Source organism: Pangasianodon hypophthalmus, chromosome 25, assembly GCF_027358585.1.
Source record: "Pangasianodon hypophthalmus isolate fPanHyp1 chromosome 25, fPanHyp1.pri, whole genome shotgun sequence".
NCBI lineage: Eukaryota > Metazoa > Chordata > Actinopteri > Siluriformes > Pangasiidae > Pangasianodon > Pangasianodon hypophthalmus.
This window is the reverse complement of record NC_069734.1, coordinates 10,794,786-10,818,066: the sequence shown is the minus strand read 5'-3', so window position 1 is coordinate 10,818,066 and position 23,281 is coordinate 10,794,786. Positions and strand designations below refer to the sequence as shown.

General features: G+C 38.6%; 1 protein-coding gene and 1 long non-coding RNA gene across 4 annotated transcripts; one reads left to right on the top strand and one right to left on the bottom strand.

Annotated features, from left to right (window-relative positions):
• Positions 1 to 1,515: 1,515 nt before the first annotated feature.
• myzap (myocardial zonula adherens protein) lies at positions 1,516 to 23,235 on the bottom strand. Of its 2 annotated transcripts, none has more exons than XM_026937591.3 (14): positions 22,753 to 23,235; positions 19,266 to 19,352; positions 11,983 to 12,075; positions 9,584 to 9,727; positions 9,050 to 9,142; positions 7,288 to 7,401; positions 6,882 to 7,034; positions 6,524 to 6,649; positions 4,537 to 4,665; positions 4,357 to 4,448; positions 4,128 to 4,233; positions 3,187 to 3,270; positions 2,268 to 2,329; positions 1,516 to 2,168 (listed from the first exon to the last, which is right to left on the bottom strand). In XM_026937591.3, the coding sequence occupies exons 1-14, from the start codon at positions 22,816 to 22,818 to the stop codon at positions 1,871 to 1,873; spliced, it is 1,647 nt and encodes a 548-aa protein (XP_026793392.1). In that variant the 5' UTR covers positions 22,819 to 23,235; the 3' UTR covers positions 1,516 to 1,870. The 2 variants fall into 2 exon arrangements, with proteins under 2 accessions (XP_026793392.1, XP_026793391.1); XM_026937590.3 differs by having other exon boundaries at positions 2,268 to 2,374; positions 22,753 to 23,234.
• LOC113540918 (uncharacterized) lies at positions 4,665 to 9,746 on the top strand. Of its 2 annotated transcripts, XR_003404131.3 has the most exons (5): positions 4,665 to 4,800; positions 4,918 to 6,701; positions 6,879 to 7,039; positions 7,228 to 7,388; positions 9,614 to 9,746. It is a non-coding gene; the product is annotated as an uncharacterized LOC113540918 (long non-coding RNA). The 2 variants fall into 2 exon arrangements; XR_008300979.1 differs by lacking the exon at positions 9,614 to 9,746 and having other exon boundaries at positions 7,228 to 8,687.
• Positions 23,236 to 23,281: the final 46 nt, after the last annotated feature.

Sequence of the window (23,281 nt, the reverse complement as noted above, 5' to 3'; positions counted from 1 at the left end):
TGAAGTTTCTGGAAGTCCAGAAACAACAAACAGCAAATATCTAGATCCTCCCACTGAACCTTCAGCTTTGTTTTCATTTGCTGTTGCTTATTTCATCTGTTTTTGTTACAGTGATGATACCTATGATACATATTTCCAAGAACTCTCTAGAACATCAGCTGTGTGTGAAATGATGTGCTGAAAACTGCACCAGAATATACTTTCTACTGCACCCTATTCCTGCTAGTATGCAAATATAGTATGTATTTGAGAATTTAAGTGGTATATTACATACAGTGCACCCTTCAAAAGAATGACACATGCAATAAGTGATATTTTGAGCTCAAACATGCAGGTGAAAATATCTTCACACAAAATTTCTTTACACATGTTTTTTTTTTTATTCAAACACAAAGCACACTTGCAGCTGATATTTTGTCACACCTGCCCTGGTAACAGCACTGTCTCTCTTCCTGTAAAGTCTAACAAGGCTGGAGATCTTCACTCCTCCATACAGAACTTTTTAAGCCCTTTTATATTCTTATGTTCATGCTCATGGACTTCACTCTTCAATTCAGACCATATGCTTTTAGTTAAAATCTGGAGATTGCAAAACTTTAACAATTTCTGTGTTGATTTGGGTGTAACTTTGGCTCATCTAAGTCTGAACCTCCTGACAGAGGCAACCAGGTTTGGGCTGAAATATCCTGGTACTTGACAAGAACCCCACCCTCAATGATCCACCACATATAGGACAGTACGGTGGCACAGTGGGTAACGTTGTTGCCTCACAGCTCCTGGACCCTGGTTTGATCCTGAGCTATCTGTGTGGATTTTCGTATGTTCTCCTTGACTCTGCAGTGGTTTCCTCTAGGTTCTGTAGTTTCCTCCCAACTCCTAGGTGTGAATGTGTGTGTGTGCATGGTGCCCTGTGATGGACTCTCTTCCCAACCAGGGTGTGTCCTGCCTTGCACCCACTGTTCCTGGAGTACACTCAAGATCCTCCGGACCCTGGTTATCCCCTATGAAAGTTACCACATATAACTCTTAGGAAAGTATTATGAAGCTCCGTTCTTGTTTTAATTAAGCATTTTATGTATATGCACAATACCTTATTCTTATCCGCATAAATCGATGTCATTCATTATTTCCAGGTATCACCTAGACATAGTCTAAACTGTTATTTACGCTCAGTGTCACAGTTACAATGCAACACAATATCAGTACTTATCTGAAGAACAGTAAGTGTAGTTCTGGAAAGGAAATGTCGAGCCGAGTACAAACTGCTTGCACAATGTATTCTGCTAGTTCTTTAACTGAATTGATTAAACACTGCACTGGCATCACAACATCTGGGAAACATTAGCAATGGCAGCTAAGTGCTCTAATACAAGTTCACATATTGGAGCACTTGATAATTTATTTATAGAACAACTTTCAGAAATGTCCTGTCACTTACCAAGAGCAACATGGAAGGGGTTTGGTCTACTGTTTACTCCCTAGAATTATCACACATACATGTTATAGACCCAAATATTAAGAGTAATATTTGTTTAATATTGCATCACGTGTACAATGTAAGTATTGTTACACAAAATCATAGCTAGGTGAGAAATTAAGTCAAAGCTAGCTGAAACATTGTAAGAAAAGCTAAATAAAAATATAACCTTTCTAGCTCATAGAACTTTATCACTATGTAGCCTATATTTTTGTAAACAAAGTGAAAAGTGCATCTGCGTATATATCTATGTTGATGTATATATATATGAAAAAATATAATGTATATACTCAATAAGTTATTCACAGATCAGTAGATATGTTACAAAATGAACAAGAACAAAAGACAAATACTTAATTTTTTCCATTTAAAGCATTATTCACTACATGTAGCTCAGTCTATATTTAGCTTAGATGAGATCTCCATCAGCCGCATGAAGGGTGTGTAGATTTTGGGCCGATTACTCCTGGAGGATGACAGTTCTGTATTTGGGGAGGTAGGTGGAGTTAGTTCTTCATGACTGGGCCTTGGAGCTGGTGCTTTGTTTTCTAAAGTACTTGTTGCAGTTCCCTGTGTGCGTACTGAGAGCATACTGCTGTACTGCAAAGGTGTATATCTGAGTAAACTCTGGTCCAGTCGGCTCGGAGGTTTCGGGGCAGATGGAGCTTCATACGGCTGAGGATCAGGGCGGCTGTGAAGAATGACAGCAAATGATGCTTAAGAAGCTGCAGATAGCGTAACTATAGTGGCCTTGAAATTTTAAATAGTATCTTAATCCACCATTTATTACCTAATGGGAAAGTCGCAGCCAACTCCAATATCTTTTGTGAGCGGTTTGTTTTCAGTAGCTTTCTGTACAGACATAAAATACTTCAGCTTGTCTTCTAACTCATTATTCTGGGAGAAGGAGCAAAGCACAGCACACAATCAGACCAGAGGAGAGAAGAGTCCAAGTCATCAGAAACAATCAGAAGACAATCAGACATGCTCAGAGATCCTGTTCATAAAATCCATGCTGAATCATCAATGTGCATCTTTGCTGTGAAGTTGGTTTGGAGCCTATGTTTAGTCACTCTGCTGCTGTGAATTAGTGGTCATGTGACCATGGGAATTTTGAAACATCATCCTCAGTAAAGGGATTGAAGGGAGGAAGAAGCATTAGGAGCATAAAACTGTTTGGTAGCATACATTTTTGAAACAGAAGGGAGCTGAACATCAAGTAAAAATCAACTGGTAACTGTTATTGTGTCAAAAATTGCAAGAGCCGAATATGCAAATGCAGGCCATGAAAATTACAGAGTATATGAAACCTTGTTATTATTGAGCAACTATAGCTCAGTGGCACTTTTGCATATTCATAAAATCTGGAATTCTTAGGATAGGCAAAAATGTAGGCAAATTACGCAGTTTATTACTTAATATAAATTATATTCTTCAAAGCAAGCTTTGGGTGACTTTGATGCTCTATTTCTTACTGAAAGCTTCTGGCAATTTCTACATTCTTCCAAACTTCACAGCAAAAAAAAAAAAAAAAAGACTTTTGTTTGCCAAGCTGATGCAAGAATGAAAAATTGTGAAATAACAGCAAAAACAGCGGCACGCAGCCTAGCTGCCCGAATGCTGAAGAGTTTCAGAATGCTTAGCTTTTCCGTGCATACACCAGGCGAGAGGCATTCCAAAGCACAGCTCGCAAGCTTTTCCTCTTTTACCTCACACTCCACAATCGCTAGCCTGTCCAGCAACTCAGAAATGTACGCGTCCTTCCGGGCCACATCAGCTCGCAGTGTTGTCACCTGAACAAAACATCAAATGACATGACTTTCTGGACAGAGTCTATCATAATCCCATTCAGAAATACAATGTTATGCATTTATTTAATGCATTTATTCATTTGGAAGAAGTTTTTATTCAGTGTGACTTACAGCTAAGGCAGCATCCAGTCTTAGAAGTTCAGGGTTAAGAGCCTTTCTCAAGGCCCAGGCATTGTCCAGTTCTCTGGCAATGTTGGTATTCAAGCTCACATACCTAGTGCAGAATCTTAACCATTGAGCTACAGCTTATCTCTATGCTAGAATTAAATTCTGCCTCTCTTCGGATAAAAGCATTTACAAAATATGAATGTGAGATCAATATAGTGTGACTAAAATTGAAAAAGGGATAGTTTTCTTTCTAAAATCTGTTCAAAGCCATTCTAAAATGCGCAATATACACACACCTGTGACAGCGTCACCGTAACTGAATTGTGTATTGATGCGCCATGTTTTAAACCAGTAATCCCAATCATTAAGCCATTGTTCTGTCCATGGCATACCCTAATCTTTGCCCATTATGTTGCTTAGCAACTAAGGCTTACTGTTAACCAACTACATTGCATGGTGGAAGAATTGTTTATTATTAAAATTAATATATTTCTTTACTGAACACTGGATTTTATCATAAGTGCCTTTTTAAAACCAAAGTGCAATATACATAAAATTCAAACAGCATATAATTGTACTTAAATGTACGAAATGGACTTATAGAGCAGCAACTGGTTTGACTGAGGGAATTCAGTCTCTAACTGTCATTTGCCTGGTGCAAGGAGAGTGAGAACGACAGCATTGGAAGATCAGAGAATTGTTGTCGTCTGCAGTACTGCATGAGCTCTCACCTCTTCTATCATGCCCTTGACCTTTCTCTGCTGGCAGAACACCATGTCATTGAGGTGCTTTATTCTGTCTTTCAGCTCTGACGCCTCCCTTTGTAACTGTTCAGCCCTGAGACAGAACACTCTGTTATCATGCTAAAAAGTGTTTTAGTAGAATGAAACCAAGCATTCCAATGTAGCACTAACCTCAGACTACTTCTGAGATCTTGTCAGAAGTGTCTGTAATGCTTACTTTTTAGCACCACCCGAGTCTACTTGATCCTCCCCCAAGCTGCGCAACTGCTTTTCACATTCACAGAGCTTCTGGATTAAGTGTGCCTTTTCCTGCAAAACAAGAAAGCATATCATCTGATCCTTCCACTTCTCTGGGCTCCATGTGATGTTCCCAGGGAGGTTGTTTGTCCAGCCTCACCTGAGCCATGCAATCAAGCAGACGCTCCACCTCGCTGATCTTCTGGTCCCTCTCGGCTATTTTTGCCTCAGCAAGCGTCATGTTCCTCTCAGCCTCCTCTAGTCGCCTCATGTACTCCTCCAGCTGGGCCTGGAATTTATCACAGCAGAAGAACTTTCACGTGTTTGGTTCTATCCGTTCCAGTTTTAGCTTTTAACACTCCACCAGGAAATGACTAAGAATGTACTTCTCATTGCCACTAGGAGGAGCAACTGTCATACTGAGGTCTTTTCTTTTCTATTCAATTCTATTCAATGAGTAGTCATTAACATCAGTCATAGTTAGTCACACACTGGAATACAGGGATGTGTGACAATTGTTACAGTCATGTTTTGTGAATAGTTTTTTCTTAGGTAAAGGAGAAGCTCTGGAGGGTTCACGGGCATAGAGTTTTGTGCTGAACTGGGATGTTTGGATGCTGTCATCTCCCCATTCTCACGCGTTCACTCAGGTTTGTTGACAGTGGTGTGGCTGGCCGTGATATGTCCCACGGCTCCCTCGTGTCCGTGTTACCTTCTGGCTCTCCCTTTTAGTTATGCTGTCACAGCTAGTCTTGCCGGAATCCCTGCTTGTACTGTGCACACAATGTACATTGTCCTTAACCATACCATGACAACTAGCGTACCTAATAATCTCTCTCTCTCTCTCTCTCTCTCTCTCTCTGTTGAGCTACACATGCTACTCCTGAGATACTAGTGATCCTGACCCCTTCTGCTCTCCGGACCTGCCTGATCCAGCCTGATGCCCTACTTCTGTTGGAGTTCTCATCACTTGGAAACCACTCGCTGTTGCTGAGAATGGCCCCACACGGACAGCCTGAAGATCGATGAGATTAGTGAGGGTGGTACCACTTAGAAACCATGAAGATGGCTTTGGACTTCAATTGATACAAACAATTTTGCTACGATGGCTTAGGACTACAATTGCTATGATAGCTTTAGGACCGCAATTGCCACAAACTCAAGTCTCATAACTTCATAACTTCAACAAAATAGACTTCATGTGAAAACTATAATGAATTTCCTTGTTACACATTTGCACATTTTGACCATGTAGTATACAGTTATTGTAGGGAATTATTTATAGTTACACTATCCGGTGTCACCCACATGAGGATGAGTTCCCTTTTGACTCTGGTTCCTCTCAAGGTTTCTTCCTCATATTGTCTCAGGGAGTTTTTCCTTGCCACCGTCGCCTCTGGCTTGCTCATTAGGGATAAATTTATACCTTTCTCTAAAGCTACTTTGTGACAATGTCCATTGTTAAAAGCGCTATACACATTAGATTGAATTGATAAACGTGACTATTTAGCTCAACAGTGAGAATGATTATTAATTTCCTCCAGTTTAGGGATTAAATTTTTTTAATTAATTCTTATCATTTTAAAATGGCAGAAAATAATATTTTCTTGCATATTGTAAAATACTGGACTATGTATAAAATCATAAATCTTAAAATTTGATCTTTTAAGTGTTAAATCAAAACACAATTAGGCTTAAAATCCTGGCTTATTATTCAATTGTGAATCTTTAACCATATTATTCAGTTACTACTATGAATTACGTATATAGTAACTACAGTAAAATCAATAGGAAAGCTATTTACAAGAAGATGTCTAAGGGGTTAAAGAAATAGAAGTAAATGGATGAATGGGTAAATAAAGTGATGGATCCACCAATAAAATCAATAAAAACATCCAATATAGGTTTAGCTATGCTCCTCAATATAAACTACATTATTTTAACTAAAGATTAATTTATTTCTATATCATTTCTATGATATGACAGAAGCTTTTTATGCATTTATTTATCGCAACTATTAATGCAAGATACTAGGTCAATCATTCACCGGAATGAAAACTGAGACAATTTGAGTTAAAGGGGTATTTGTCGGTGTATGTGTGTGTTAAATGGACTGTGAGTTATTGTGGCTGCGTTATTGTGTGTACCTTCAGAGCCTCGATTTCCTGTCTGTGTTTCCTCTGCTGTTCCTGCAGCTGTTGGTCATACTGCTCATGGAGTTTAGCACTCATCTCCTTCAAAGCGTGAGCACTGGCCTCTTGCGAAGACTCCATCTACACACACACACACACAAACAAACACACACATCCACCAAGCCATGGAAACGTGAGTGTGTTTTTAAGTCGGTATTTAAATTTGGATTATCATCCATAAAGACAATATTTTCTGTTTTGTTTATGCAAATTAACCAATATTCATCCATATCTGCAGTCCATATTTGAAATGTGCGTGTGTGTGTGTGTGTGTGTGTGTGTGTGTGTGTGTGTGTGTGTATATACACAGTACCTGTTGTTTCAGCATTTGGTTTTCAACATGGGCAGCAGCCAGCTGTCTCTCCTTCTCCCTCAGTTTCTCCTCAGTCTTTTCGAAGGAACTGCGCAGCGCTTTCATCTCCTCCCTGTTTCCCACACGGCCCTGACAGCTCTCCAGCAGTGACTTCTACAGTGAGCACACAACAAACACACTCTCAGTAACATACCTTGAAAGGGTAATCCAGCACATTTCACATTCAGTTTTCAGGGAGTTTGGTTGTGCAGAGCACATTCCTGTTTTGCATTTGTGTGAGTTCCTGGGTAATAGCTAACCGAACAAGTTAATCTAGTTAATCTTTCTTTCTCATTCTCATTTTCAGCTTTCATGTCAATACCTGAAGCAACTGACAGCGGAGTGAATGCGGTTCTTGATTACCTACCTGCAAGTCGATGTTGGCTGATATGAGAGAGCTGTTCATCTGATCAAAACTATCGAGGGCCGCTCTCCCTGTTCTTACTTCTGCTTCCAAATAGCGCTTATGTGAGTTAGCCATCTGTAACACACACAGCCACAGCATGCTGTTGGACACAGTGTAATGATTCCAACCTGAAATGTACTAAAATAAACAATACTGTGCTTGCTGCCTGATTGTGCTGAATTTGTACTATATGAAGCTGTGTTAATTAGTGAACATAAAAACAGGATCGGCATTTTAACACTCTTTAACACACCATTGTTGGCCGTCCTTTGCCATTTCCCTCAGCTGAAACACCCATGATCTCAAAGACTATTTCATTAATTTATCAGGTCATAAGAAGTGCTTGTAGGAGTTAATAGTGGCATTTATATATTTTTTTTTAAATACACATTCTATTTATAGGTGAAATCAGCTGAAAAAGATTATTTGACCTACATTCTTTTCAGATTTTGTAGGTTTCGGATTTAATTTAAATTATTTTGGCTCTGGGGTCAGATTGAAAGTTGTGGAGTACATGAATACACACTAGATTCATGGGCAAAACAGGTTTAATGTAGCATTAATGTAAAATGTAAAGTGAAAGTAGCTACTTTATCTGGTTGTATAGGAGACTACAAGTGAATTAGGCTACAGTTTAATTTATGACTGATTTTTCTTTTTTTTGGTTAGCTGGAGGCAGTATTTCTCATAAATTAAGGTTTTTTTAAATCTTAATTTTCATGTTTTTGTTTTGTTTTGTTTATTCATATATTAAAATGACAATTTTTAAAATTTTTTGAAAATCACTTCAGATACAGTACTGTGCAAAAGTCTTAGGCACCCTATTTTTTTTTTTTAATACAATTTTTGTCTTAAATGTTTATTTTATGACTTCTGCATTATTGAGTCAATAAAAAAAAATTTAGATTCCAAACATTACTTTCCAACAAGAAATTAAATGTTACAGGAAAATGTTTTTATGGCAGTAAAGAAAGCAGCATATTACACATTACACCACTTTTCAGGCAAATAACATAATGAAGTCTATCCGGTTTTATCTGCAAAAACAGATTTTAGTTGTACAAATGTTTAATTTCATTATTTCTGAAGGCACCTTTTCTTTATAGCATTTCTTTGCATGTGCCTAAGACTTTTGCACAGTACTGTATATCAGTCTCAGTGGTTGAATTCAAGGGGAATTGTGGGATTGGTGATGTATATCTGACTTTAGTAGAAAAATATAAACACATAAATAGACTTATCAGATTATGTCTCATAAATTGGGATGTTCTTAAACTCATTGGTCTAGTAACTGATTGCTGATTAATAAATTAAACTAGTATACGTAAGTAGTTCAGATGTAATTTGGCCACAGTTTGTGATGGTTTGTAGTCATGTCTGAACGTTTTAATCTGTAATTGGGATGGAAAATGTCAATCCAATATGGCAACCCTGATTTCTACATAGCCACTTCCTCTGTAGGTGCTCGCATAATTTACACTGCTAACTTTATAAGTTTAACATGAAGAAATCTAATCGCAAATGTGATACTGAAAATGGTGATTTCACATAATGACATTAATCTTAAAGAGGATGAAAAGGGAGGTGAGGGATTGTAATCACTCACAGCCGCTGTTAAATCCAGTTCTGAGCCCTTGTTCTTGGTGTCAAGGTTGAGCTCCATTCTGTGCTACACCATTAATAATGCTTATTAATAGTTTCACAACATGTTTTATATTCTTACCTTTAAGTCTTGTGAGAGTTTTTGTATTGATTGTTGCATTCCTCCAAACTGACCATACATCCGTTCTCTGACCTTCTCCAAGGAGTCCCGCACCTGTAAGATAAATGTTTTCCCACAATTACATTGTGATATTGCAGTGAAATTTCAAATTAATTATGTTGCACTAAAAACACTGGTAAGAATAATGTAATAGAAGCCGTTAAATATTACAAACTGCATTTGATGGTAATTAAATTGGAAATTAAACTGGCAAACATTATTGAATATATAAGACATGCATACAGTATGTCAGCCCTGAATGTTCATGACCAGGGCACAGAATGTAGCTTCGCTGAGGCCTACAGTATGATGTCACTTCCTTTCAGCACTTAGAGGCAGGGATACTATAAGGGGGAAGTCTTGATTGATTTAGAGCTAGACAAAGTCCCTCGAACATGTGTCCTAAGATGGAGACTGTTGGACACTTGCTCTCTTTTCCCTATCATGACTCCTCACATGTTTATGTCCCCTCTCTCTGTCTCTATCTGCACTCACCTCTCTGATGTACCTCATCTCATCTCTCAGCTCATTGACAGGCTGCTCACGAGCCATCGCTTCCTGCGGCACAACGCCGTACACCCGGAGTCCCGGCAGCGTCTCTCGCTCAGCAACATCACCATTGCTCACACTGTAAGAGTGCTGAGGAAGACAACATCACAGGGGTCAGATTTCCATCTGTGTATGCGTGCGTGTGTGTGTGGTTAACAGAAAGGGAGAAGGTGACTGTTCTGTTTATGCCATGTGAGAACATCACGTGTGCAAATATGCGTGTGTCCTTGAGCGGTGTGCACATACTCAGAACACCTGTGTAAATATAAGGAACTGTGTAGTTTGGCTAGTGAGAAGGAGAAAGTGTCTACATACGCATGCTCAGATGTTTTGTTTTTCTGTGCGGTGTTGCTGAGTGATCAGATGTGGGATTTGGTGAACAGGCAGTGACAAAAAGTCCTAACTGATGGTGTAGTGTTTCTGCAGTACAGTCTATAGTGTGGAGAGCGTTCAGCCTCAGTGCTGCTATCTCTGTCAGTATGGGCCTCAGCTGACAGACACAGAATATCCATAACGTAAAAGTGGTCCTTATTCTGAAAAGATGGATAACTATATTTTCACATTGATAACTTTTATAAATGTGATGAATCTGTGTATCGATAGATGCAGGCCAGTGGATATGCTGGACATCTATGTATTTGGCATTTCTTATAATAATAGTTACGTGCCTGGCATAAAATAAACAATCTCTCACTTGCCAAATGTATTTCATGTCTTTTTCATATACTTTATGTCAAGATGAACAGGCAATGATTGACCAGGCAATCTGGCAAAGCTGTAATATACAATATGTGTCAGGAATAATGGGAGTGAATATTACAACTGAGAGGATCCAAGAGTAGTTCAGGGAATACAAATAGGTTTTGAGTTGTTAATGGCAAAGCATAAGCATACAAGATATTACAGAATATCATATTCAAAAAAAGGAAAAAAAAAATTTGGCTTTTTTTCTTTTAATATCTTACCATACACTATCTGACCATTTTTGTTACTTATGAAAAACCTCACAACATTTAAACAATGTCAATGTCACAGTGTCTAAACCATGTTTAGACCAATATTTCTTTGTATTTGAATTTGACCTAAGGGTATGCAAAGTTTTGCACTCAGCTGAATACAAATAGAAAATACCATGCTCTAACTCTAACTGGTTAATAATGTTGATAACTTAGAGCGCAATCTTTAAGAAAATCATTCTTTACTTTAAAGGGTAATAAAAATATATAATTTCTAAGAATAGAAAGTCTAATAATAGTATCTGTGGAAACCTGGCCAAACTGGCTGGTGTGAAAAGACCATTTCAGATAGTGCCTGGTATACTGTAGACAGTTAACTGAGAAACAAAACAATAAATGCCAGGAAATGAGGACTAAAAAGCATTATGTGTTATGCCATGCATAATGCATAGAGGTTTCCTCTAACAAAGCTTCAAACAAACACAGTTCTTGATAACCACCTGCTGATGTGGGTTAGAGCAGAGAAAACACATGAATTGGCAGCGTGGAGACTCCAGGGATGGGCGGGAAGAGTCTTTTGATCTAATCAAGATTTTTTTTTAATGCCTGGTGTGTTGCATCAGTTAATTTAAAAATTGGCCTGACAAACGTGACAAACAACACCTTATCTTGTGATTAAAATAATCACCTGGGATTAATGCTGATCACCCACTATGATGAATTCACCCATTTACCCAATATTAAGTATGTTCTCAATTATGTCACTCACAAGATCATTCATTATCAATACTTTTTTATTCCCTCTTAAGTGAAGACTAGTTTTAAAAATGTTTGCTATCTGAAATCCATCCAATATACATGGCCATTTTAAAACCAACTCAGCTGCAGGATTTTAAAAGTCAATGAAGCAACACCTAAATGACTTAAATTTACTGTCAAACCTAAACCAGGACTAAATTCAATCCTGATTATATTTAAACAATTTTTGTTGCATCAGGATTCATGAATGAATTGGACAGACTGAGAAAGACTAGTGTTGGGAATCTGGACCTCAAATAGAGATCCACTTGGGCACATACTATTAAAATATTAGATGTTAAATAATACTTCAATGCTCATAGTTCCTCTGATTTGCCTCCATAAGCAACAATGAGACAATCACATCACTGATGTAAAGGCTATAAACCTTATGAATAAACATCAGCTCATGCACTTTGCACTATCAACACTGCAGACTGTGAAACACTGTGAAAAGTGACATTTGTGTTTTAAAGAGTACACTGTCAGTGTCATCGTTTTATCACTTATCCACATCCTCGTGGCATACCTATACCCGTGTGCCTCTGAGACCAAACAGTGTAATGATATTGCCGTGTTTGGCACTCGTACCTTCTGCTCTACAGGTGATTCTCTGCCTGGAGGTCTTTCTCTCTGCATGAGGCCATTCTTCTTCATCCAGGTGCCATTGACCATCTTGCCATCCTGCAACACAACACTCGTTAGGGCTCGTTAAGCTACTCATGTCTAGAGATCACTGAAATTAATATTATTACTAAAAACCAACCAGTCACCAGTACCAGATGTGTCGATGTGTAGCCGCAATGTCACACAACAGGTATTTCTCCATATAATTGGTTATAAATGTATGTTCTCAAAAACAGTTTGTTATTCTAAACTGTTGCCTTTTTGTCACTGAGGTGGTGTTTTTTTTTTTTTTTTTTATACCTCTAGTTACGTATGTTCCTCAAGGGCCATTTTTGTACCTTTGGTCTGTCGGGTATCCTTCTTTAGAATATTTTTTAATAAAAGAAATATGCAATTATCCATATCATGTTCAGCCAAGATACATATATTCATATAAGCCATGGATTTTATTTTTGAAATAATAGTGTTTTTGGTCATTTACAATTTTAGTCAACTTTCTGGAATACAAAATGTCAACACACTCAGAGTTAAAGGTTTTTTTAAAGGTACTTTTGTTTGTCGCTGGGGTGGTACTCTCAAAGGTTCAAGTCTTGTACCTTTGTTGTGTTCCATCCTTTTACCTAGGAAGGTGCATGTGTACCCATAAGGTATATCAGTAGTCTTTAAGGTCCAATTATGTACCTTTGATTATTTTTAAAGGTATACTATAGTCATGTTTTCAGGTAAAAGATACATACTAAAGGTACAAAAGGAAAGGAAAGTTTGCTACCTTTATTTTTATGAGTATACTTTGTTTCTACTGGTTTATTTAACTAAAAAGGAATATAAAGAAGGGAAAATAGGTTCATTTTGAGTTTTCTTTTCCTAGGCCCCCAAAAATGTCACAAGATTTATAAAAACACAAGATTTATATACCCAAATATGAAGCAAAGACACTGAATAGATTTTGATTCAGAGGTCAATTCAGTCAGACTTGTGTGTTTTTGGCTGGTCAGACTGTCTGTTTCTCTTAATCTCGTCTACGTGAATGGAGGTCTAATCAAATCCAGACGTTTCCTCACATTCAGGAAGTAGTAGGCCCTTTTCCCCAATGAGCACATATTTTATTACTGATATAATTAGATTCCTGTAGCAGCTGTGCCTTCTTCTGTTTTACTTCCTACACAATACAGAAAGCAGTTGACTAAATTCCATTCAACACCCTTACAGCTGATCACATATAATATATTACATATAAGAGCCACCAAACATTTCTCCTAGCAGTCCTGGATGTAAACTAAACTCTTTATATAGTGATCTAAAGACCACAGAGAATCGGCATACACACTTCTATCAGAGAGACAAGAACAATGATGTCTTTCACTATCCTTGAATTCAGACATCACTCAGGAGTTAGTACACAAAGAGCAGGCTGAGAAGAAACAAATATGAATGGCATGAGGAATTTTGAAAGGAGAGGAACCAGTCAATCAAACTGAGCCAGCTTCAAAGACCCAATAGCATTAGGTATCACTGTCATGCCCTGTAATATGGTGTCTTTTTGGAGAATCAGTAGAGCACAGAGATAGCTTTCCGTAGATGGTCATCATTAGATGTTTGATCTTTGGAGTCTGGATAGGCGTCTTCCTGACTTCTGCACACCCTTGATGTAACTTGAGACAGGCAGATAAGATAAAACTAACAACAGTCTTAATCATGACAGGAAACTGTGGTTATGTAAGCCATTTAATACCTTGAACCCTCCCAAACTATTTACTGAACACTTTCTCTATGGCCAATATTAAGATTATTATTATAATTGAATAAAATATCAGTCACGCTAATTGAAACTGTCTATCAAAGTCTATAGTTTTACCATTTGTAAATATTTTTTCCTCCACTTCCTTTTAACTGCTGTACTGTTGTAACCATTCATTGAGATATAAGTTATTTAAAATGCGGCACAACAATGCACTGCATCTACAGACCGTATGTATGTATGTATGTATGTATATGTATCATGAAACTGTCATTGCATTGCTGAATTTCATTAAAAACATCACCAGTAGTAGTAACAAAGTGACAAAGTGACAAAGCTTTATTCATGTAACTCATAATGAATAGCTGGTGGTGCCAGAGCTGTTCTCAGATAGCCTGTGCACATAGTCATCCACAGAGCATTAGGTTACCGAACCTACCCTATTTAATTACGTGATGGATCCCTATCAATTTGGTATTGTTATGCCTGTAACAAAATATCTAAATATAAGAATGCTTTCTTGTGACACCTCCAGCTTCTCAGCAAGCTAGTTCTACTTGCTCTTCTACGTCACAGTCTTTTGTCCTTTTCCCTGGCCTGGGTAGGTGTATTACTGATGGTTGTTAATTATGCTAAAAGATGTTGTTTTTGTTTTGGAGCTAAATTTAAATTCAGCTATGACTACTCCAAAGTATCTATCTGTGATCACAATTAAGACACATATGTTCAGCAGAAATAAAGTGATGCCCTTAAACTGTAAAAACTGGATGTCTAGTACATTTCATTTAAAGTATTGCTACCTGCATTAACACACACAAATACCTGCATGGTTTTACAAAAAGATTTTAAGTTAAATTTTAATATTCAAAGGGGTAGAGGGGTAGATATCATAGGGGAAGGATACTGGCTTTGATTAGAGATTATAAGACTATTTTTCAATTATCTCCTTTTTAAACAGGTTTTACACAAGGTAAGTTATTATTAAGATGGGATTAAGTTAAATTAGAACTATAATTTTGGATGCAATAATCCTTCATTATATAATTTTTAGAGTGTAGCTGCTGCACCTCCTCAAAAATCAGTTAAAAAGATGTTCACATCACAGACAGCGCAGAAACACACTCAATATGGTTTACATAGAAATGTAATATAAATGAATCTTTAACTACATTATATACACTACAGGGTGTCTGAAAAGTCAGGAACCAATGAGAGTCAAGTACATATACTTAATTTTGTATTTATTATTTACAGCATATGCTCTTGTTTACCCTTACACTCCACTCATTTTCTCAACAGCTTTTTCATGATTTTGCAGATTTTGCTCAACATATTCAGATCTACATATTTGCTCAACATCATACCATTGGTTCCTGACTTTCTGGACACCCTGCATATTACAATTTAATATTTTAATCAAGCTAACCTCAACCATGAGCTACTTAAATACAACCAGCAAACTACATGTCACACCAGAGACAGTAAAACACTGGATCACTGCTACACCATACTACAGAATACATATTGATCTGTCCTCTGGGCAGCTGTGGGACACTCTGATCACCTTCTCCCTACTTACAGACAGCAACTAAAATCTGCTAAGCCTCTAGTCAGGACTGTTAAGAGGTGGTCTAATGAGGTGAAGCTAGAATTGCAAGCCTGTAACATTGTAATATTATACAGTGGTTTCTGTTAGGATATGTGCGTACCCACCAAGACCTGTTTAACATACAACAATGACAAACCATGGTTCACATGAAAACACAGACACCTTTGTCAAGCTATAGAAGAGGCCTACAGAAGTGGAACAAATTGATAAAGGAGATAAGAGTTGTCAAGAGGAGCTACTCTGGAAAGCTGAGGTGCAAGTTCTCGGCTAATGACCCTGTGACAGTGTGGAAAGGTCTGAAAGACATTACCAACTACAGGCCACCTTCCCCCCACTCTGTGGACAATCAACAGCTGGCTGACGACCTGAATGTGTTCTATTGTAGATTCTACACACCCAGGCCTACACCCCACACCCACTTCAATAATCTCTCCACACACCCAACAATATCCACTCTAACTGCACTTAGGATCTGTGAGGTACATATTTGTCAGGTCCTCCTGAAACAAAAGTCCAGGAAAGCAACAGGGCCAGATGGTGTCTCACCCTCATGTCTGAGAGCCTGTGCTGACCTGCTGATCTTCAACAGATCACTGGAGCCTTGTGAAGTACCCTCCTGCTTCAAACTATCTACTATCATCCCCATCCCCCCCAAAAAAAGACAGGATCACAGGGCTAAATGACTACAGACCTGTCTTCTTTATGTCTGTGATCATGAAGTCCTTTGAGATATTGCTGCTGACACACCTGAAGGACATCACTGGCCCCCTGCTAGACCCCATTCAGTTTGCCTATCGGGGCTAACGGGTCAGTGGATGATGCAATCAACATGGGACTGCATTATGTCCTATGCAGGGACCTCTGCAAGGATCCTATTTGTGGACTTGAGCTTGGACTTGGACTTGAACACCATCATCCCAGATCTCCTCCAGACTAAATTGATTCAGCTCTCTGTGCCCACCTCCATCTGTCAGTGGATCACCAGCTTCCTGACAGACAGACAGCAGCAGCTGAGGTTGGGGAAATTCATATCCAGCACCAGCACGATCAACGCAGGTGCCCCCCAGGGATGTATGCTCTCCCCACTGCTCTTCTCCCTCTATACATATGTATCTCTACAGACCCTTCTGTCAAACTCCTGAACTTTGCAGATGACACAACAGTCATCGCCTTTATCCAGGATAGTGAGGAGTGTGCTTATAGAGACAAGGTCAAATAGTTGGCTGTCTGGTGCACTCAAAACAACCAGGAGCTGAACATGCTCAAAACAGTAGAGATGACAGTGGACTTCAGAAAGAGTCCCCTACACTTTCCCCCGTTCACCATAATGAACAAACAGCACAGTGTCAGTCATGGAGTCCTTCACGTTCCTGGGCTCTACAATCTCACAGGACCTGAAGTAGAAGACCTATATTGACTGCATAGTGGAAAAAAAAGCCCCACAGAGGATGTACTTCCTGAGGAAGTTCCACATGTCACAGGAGCTGCTGATACAATTATACTCAGCCATCACTGAGTCTGTTCTGTGAACTTCAATAACTCTCTGGTTTGGTTCAGCCCACTAATCAGATCAAAGAAGGCTTCAACAGACTACGAAGACTGCTAAGAGGATCACTGGTGCACCCCTGCCCACTATTCAGGACTTTTCCAGGGTCAGAAAGGTGACAAAAAGAATAATCACCGACCCCACAAGCCCTAGACATGACCTCTTTGAACCTCTCCCCCCGGTAGGTGCTACAGAGCACTCTGCAACAAAACAACTAGGCACAAGAACAGGATTTTTTCATACAGGCCATATATATATATGGCATGTGCAATTATCTATCTATCTATCTACCCACACATATATATATATATATATATATATATATATATATATGTGTGGGTAGATAGATAGATAGATAATTGCACATGCCATACTGTGTATTGGTTATATTGTTACAGTTTTTTTTTAAATTTTGTTCTATTTTATTCATCTTTTTTCCCCTACCTTTTTCTACTTTAATATACTTCTGTCTTATTTTATACCTCATTGTGTGTTGCACCCAATGTAAGTACTGGAAGCACCTGGAAGCAGGAAACAAATTCCTTGTGTGTGCGAGCACACTTAGCCAATACATAAAGCTATTTGTTTTCTGATATTGAAATATAACTGTTATAGTGCCTGTCAGTGTTAATTGTTCATATATGACTCCATACTCTCCTGATCATAAAATTTTTTTTTTGTTCTGGTCTCTTCTCTTTGAACGCTGATGGTGCCAATGCACTGCCAAATTTTCTGGACAATAAGTCTTTCTAGAGAATGTGGTGCATCTCTGAAAATCTGTATAGAGAAATAAAAATGCTATTTGTATACTGTTTGTACTGCTCTAAAATAATGCTTCAGGGCCCCTACCTGTGTGTGTCTAGTTTACTTTTTGGCCTGTAAGTGTTACAGTATTTCTAACATCACATGCAAAAAAAGGAGCCAGCTAGCTAATATTAGTTATTCTCTAAAGGAATTGCTCCATCTAAAATCAGTTTAACATCAGGATCCCACGTACACACCTAATTATTGCTCAATGCTCCAAAAAACAATAAGGTAAATATTTGGTGTGACCTCTACTTTATGCAAATGATTTAGTGCATACCAGAGAAGTTACACCATCTACCGAAGGGCAAAAATGTGAGCTATAGTTCAGAATATATGGTAATACAATGCCTTCAGAAATTCATCCCACCCTAGAAGCGTGTAGCTCATTACAAGAATCTAGTTATTGTTCACACTCTGCAGAGGCTGCAGGCCATTTCCCATTAGCCAAAGTAAAAGCTGCTTCCAGTCTCATCCACACTGCTGCAGGTCTTATCCATTCTCTACCATAATATCCAGGGGCTATCAAAAACTGCAGGCTGATATCAGCTCAGCTTTAATGAGGAGGCAGTGCTGTGAAGTGAAATCATATCAGTCCAAGGTTCAGAGAAGACTGAACACGCACACAGTGTCACAGACACTGCTAGCATCTGTGCTATATGGGACACTACCATGTTCTTTCAAACACACACTAATCTTTCAATAACTAACTGTAAACAAAATGTTCCAGGCACCTTCAGTAACTCAGCCATCGGTTAAACACTACACAAGCATGAGTTATCCTTACGTGATAATGTCTACATGACTGAGGTAACATTACGTGAGTGTGTGTTTGTGTGTGTGTGTGTGTGTGTGTGTGTGTGTGTGCACCACACCCATCGCTTTAAAAATAGGTACACAACCTCTCTGAGACTACGCCATTATTTTTTCTATTTCAAACACTTAAGACGAAATCCTGTTTACTGAACATTTTAATTGATAAGAAAACAAATCAGCCTTTTAATTTTATGCTACAAACATCGAGAACATGCCACTGATGCGACAGCCTTCAATCACAAGGATATGTAATAATTCTTTTTTTTCTGACCCCGTGTTAACCGTCTTATTAAATTCAGTCTTGTGTATTCATATTTTGTATTTAGTTTTAGTATTATAGTACTCTTCCTATCATTTTTATTTCAGATTTTCTGCACATCACAGGTCTTATTAAGCTCTTGTTTTAGTACAACTTGTGTCAAATAATAACTATTAGATATAGAAGTAATATATATTTATTAATTATAGTTTCTAAATTCTCTCAAGTATTAAGCCCTATATGTTGTACTACTAATAATTTTATTTCATTATTATTAATCATACTGCGATACGAATCTAATCAAATCTAATATAACATCACACACACACAGGTATTATCAGTGTTGGGAATCTTCTTTTAAACATGAGGTAAAAAGGAAAGGGTTTCTGTAAATGATGTAACAAATGATGTAAGTGAGGAGAAGTAACAGCCCCTCTGCGCAGATTTTAGCGATGGATAAGAGAAACACACTTACGGAGTGTACAGAACTCTTTGTCTTCTCATTCTGTCCAGTGGGGATGTCCTCAGATCGGAGAGTCAATCTCAGACGTCTGATTCCTCTCTGAACGTATCAGTGACGCACACACATACACACAAGAAGGGTAATAAAAGATCAGTCACAACAACATTACAAACATAGGAATAGCCACTTTTCAAGGTCAGTCTAGTGAGCATTTTCATTTTCTGAGAACGTTATCTCAGATCAGGATTTTATCTGCAGTGTTTCAGTGAAACTATGACCTCATTCTGGCCTGGTACATTATTTGAATATTGTACTCTTTGGATTCATGTGTTATTGGAAGTGTGCTGGAAGATTTAATATCATTTTGCTGTCATCTACTGATTCATTGATTGAGCGCATAGATAACAGATGATGCTATTTTGATAACAGAGTTCATAAGATTGGTCTGATTCCAATGTAAGCCCTACTCCCATCCCCTGCTCTCTTTTGTTTGGAAATCTCATGATATGCATGTATAAGCAGTTTAATACACAGTTTAATATTAAAAGTAATTTTAATAATATAAGTTTGAACATTTGAACATTGATACTCATTTCAGTTGTTACTATTGAAGACTGATGGCAGCACATTAGAGGGTCATTCAAAAATAAAAACAAAACAGCTTGATGGCTTTTGTGTTTAGGGAAAGTATAAAGGAATGGAGTCAAGCCATTGTTTACATGTTTTAGATGCTTTGTCAAAGAGGAAGGAAGGAAGCGACCATGGGGAAACTTGGCCAAAATAAAGCCCATAAGGGCTAGTGAGCACAGTAAATACAATGTGAAGGATAAATACAACATGCCTTGTAAGCCCCATAATAAACTCTAATAATGCTTCATACAGCTCTGGGAAAGTAGTATAATTAATTCCTTATTCCTTATATTCCTTGCATCACCAAAGGAGTCATTATTTATCACAATAATGCGATGTACTACACTATTGTTTGCTACTGTCCTTACTAGAGATACATATAGGCTCTAAGTACCACACCCTGGCTTACGGTCCAGGCAAATTACACACCATGCAAATATTGAGCAGATTCATGTGCACACTGGAGTGAATATAAATAACATTAGTTTCATCCTAGAGACTAAAAAACCTGAATCAGTGTTGGCTTTAACAGCCAATACTATGATTAATTCATATTAAACATCAATTTTCAGTCATGCAAGTAATGAAAGAAAACAAAAGTTTATCTTTATCACCACCCATATCACCAGGACATTATGAAGGTATATAATTATAAACTGTAGGTGTACAGTTATAACTATATTATAACTTTATTCGTTCATGTATAACTTGTGTTATTTGTCCTCTATATTTCATCAGTGATCAGTTTAGGATTCCAATAGCGCTGCTGCATCTGATACACTTACACCAGCAGCATGTCAGTGTTACTGTGCCAAGAATAATCCTCCACCCAAATCCTATCAGCTCTGTGGTGGTTCTTTAGTGGTCCTTTTCCACTGATGAAAGGTGTAGAGGGTGCCAACAAATTGCATAGCAACAGTTGAGCTACAGCCAATAACTGTAAAATAACAAAGTGACCTAATTTTCTTTAGAAAATCACCAACTAATATAGCTGCACGGTACTCACGGCAAAGACAAAAGGTGTTTCCAGAACAGCAAAAAAATTGCAGATTTAAAAAAACAAAAACAAAAAGATTTTGATGTTAGAACTAGAATGTGGATCGTTATACTAAGAGATAGTTTTCCGATTTATAACTCGATTGCTTCCTTTTTATGTACTTTACGAAACAACACAGAAGTAAGAGTAGATCTGCACTCATCATTCACTTTATTAGGAACACCTTTACACCTGCTCACTTATGCAGTTGTCTAATCAGCTGATCATGTGGCAGCAGCCTAATGCATAAAATCATGCAGATACAGGTCAAGATGTTCAGTTAAAGTTCACATCAAAGATCATAATGGGGAAAAAATATGATCTCAGTGTCTTTAACCGTGGCATGGTTGTTGCTGCCAGATGGGCTGATTTGAGTATTTCAGAAACTATGATCTCCTGAGTTTCACACATAACAGTCTCTAGAGTTTACACAGAATGGTGCGAAAAACAAAAAACATCCTGTGAGCGGAGGGTCTGCAGGCCGAAACATTATAGAGAGAGAGATCAGAGGAGACTGACCAGAATGGTCTTAGCTGACAGGAAGTCTATAGTCACTCAGTCTATAGTGAGCAGAAAGGAATCTCAGCATGCACAAATCACCAAACCTTGAGGTGGATGGGCTACAACAGCAGAAGACCACATCAGGTTCCACTCCTGTCAGCCAAGAACAGGAATCTGAGGCTATCATCGGCACAGGCTCACCCAAACTGGACAGTTGAAGACTGGAAAAAGACCAGGTGATTTTTTTTCTTCTAATCTTCAACTGTCCAATTTGGGTGAGTCTGTGCCCCTGATGTCCAGGGTACAGGAGAGGAACCTGATGTGGTCTTCTGCTGTTGTAGCCCATCCACCACAAGGTTCGATGGTTTGTGCATGCTGAGATGTTCTGCTCAACACGGTTGTAAAGAGTGATTATTTGAGTTTCTATATCTTTCCTGGCAGCTTGAACCAATTTTCCTCTTATCAACAAGGTGTTTCCTCCCACAGAACTGTCGGTCAGTGTTTTTTTCTTCTTCGCACCATTCTGTGTAAACTCTAGAGATTGTTGTGTGTCAAATTCCCAGGAGATCAGCAGTTTATGAAATACTCAAACCAGCTCATCCGGTACCAACTTCCACGCCACAATCAAAGTCACAGAGATCACAGTTTTTTTCATTCTGATGCTTGATGTGAACATTATCTGAAGTTCTTGAGCTGTATCTGCATGATTTTTTTTGCATTGTGCTGCTGCCACATGATTGGCTGATTGGATAACTGCATGAATGAGCAGGTGTACAGGTGTTCCTAATAAAGTGGATGGTGAGTGCTGATCCTGTAATAATTCTGCATATTAATAGCTTTTTATAAAAATGAACTGTCTTTGGAGACAAACACACTTCTTGTCTTTGACCAATAAACACTCCTTGTTGCAGTTATGAAATGCTGCTGTACATTGTCTTTTAGATGACTTTTATGGGGATTAACTGAGCGTCCATGTGTTGATTAGCCGTGAGAAACAGCTCTCTGAGTGACAATTCAATGGCAGGCACTGATAAAATAAACATGACAGGGCTCTGGCAGCTCTCATTACACCGCCTGCTCTCTGTGCTAATCTTATCCTTGAGCCAGCACAGGGACCAGCTCTGAGAATGATTAGCCATGATGTGTTAAATTAAACCATAGCCCAGAGTGTGAAAGATAGACATGCAGCCAAAGAGAGAAGGATGAGCAAACAGACAAGTCAACGAAGAATCAGCTCATGCTGGTCAAGGGTGGAAGAGAAGGGAAATGAGAGGGAATGTGAGAGAGGACGTGAGACCGGACATGTCCTGTTCTCAGTAGGCTCTAACTTACCTCACTCCTCTGTTCCGGAGTGGACGTTGTAGTGAGCGAGGAGCCTGCTGTGCCGTTTCGCAGCATGTCTCTGTACTACGGTCCCTCTCTCAGACCACAGCAAACATACACACACACATTCACACCCACTCACTGCTGCCACCTGCTCCACCCGCTCTGGGCAACTCAGCAACTTTAGAAGTGAAAGTGTGAAAGAGGCAGGATAAGAAAAAAAATTTCCCTTGAGCAAGAAGGCTGTGCTAGAATTCTTTCCTCTGGATGGTAAGCAGCAGGGGAGAGAAAAAAGTTCCAGTACTCCAGAGTGCAAAGAACAGAGGCAAAAAACAATCTACAGCATAGGGGAAAAGTCCAAAGTGTGTTACACACACACAGAAGCATGCACAACACACACACCCATATTCATACACAGACAGGCTCCTCCTAACTAGCGATAGACACAGAGAGAGAGACAGTGGGCGAGACAGACCGAGAGGCCACTAGCGAGAGTGAATGTGTGTGTGTGTGTGTGTGTGTCACATACAGCTATGTT

What these genes read in the sequence shown, in the direction of transcription:
- myzap (XM_026937590.3), bottom strand. Translation starts at nt 22,818, where the DNA reads ATGCTGCGAAACGGCACAGCAGGCTCCTCGCTCACTACAACGTCCACT. An exon ending in CAAAGAGTTCTGTACACTCC is followed by an intron (nt 12,076 to 19,265) that starts GTAAGTGTGTTT and finishes GTTGTGTTGCAG; the next exon opens with GATGGCAAGATGGTCAATGG. An exon ending in GGCTGCGACTTTCCCATTAG is followed by an intron (nt 2,169 to 2,267) that starts GTAATAAATGGT and finishes CATTCTTCACAG; the next exon opens with CCGCCCTGATCCTCAGCCGT.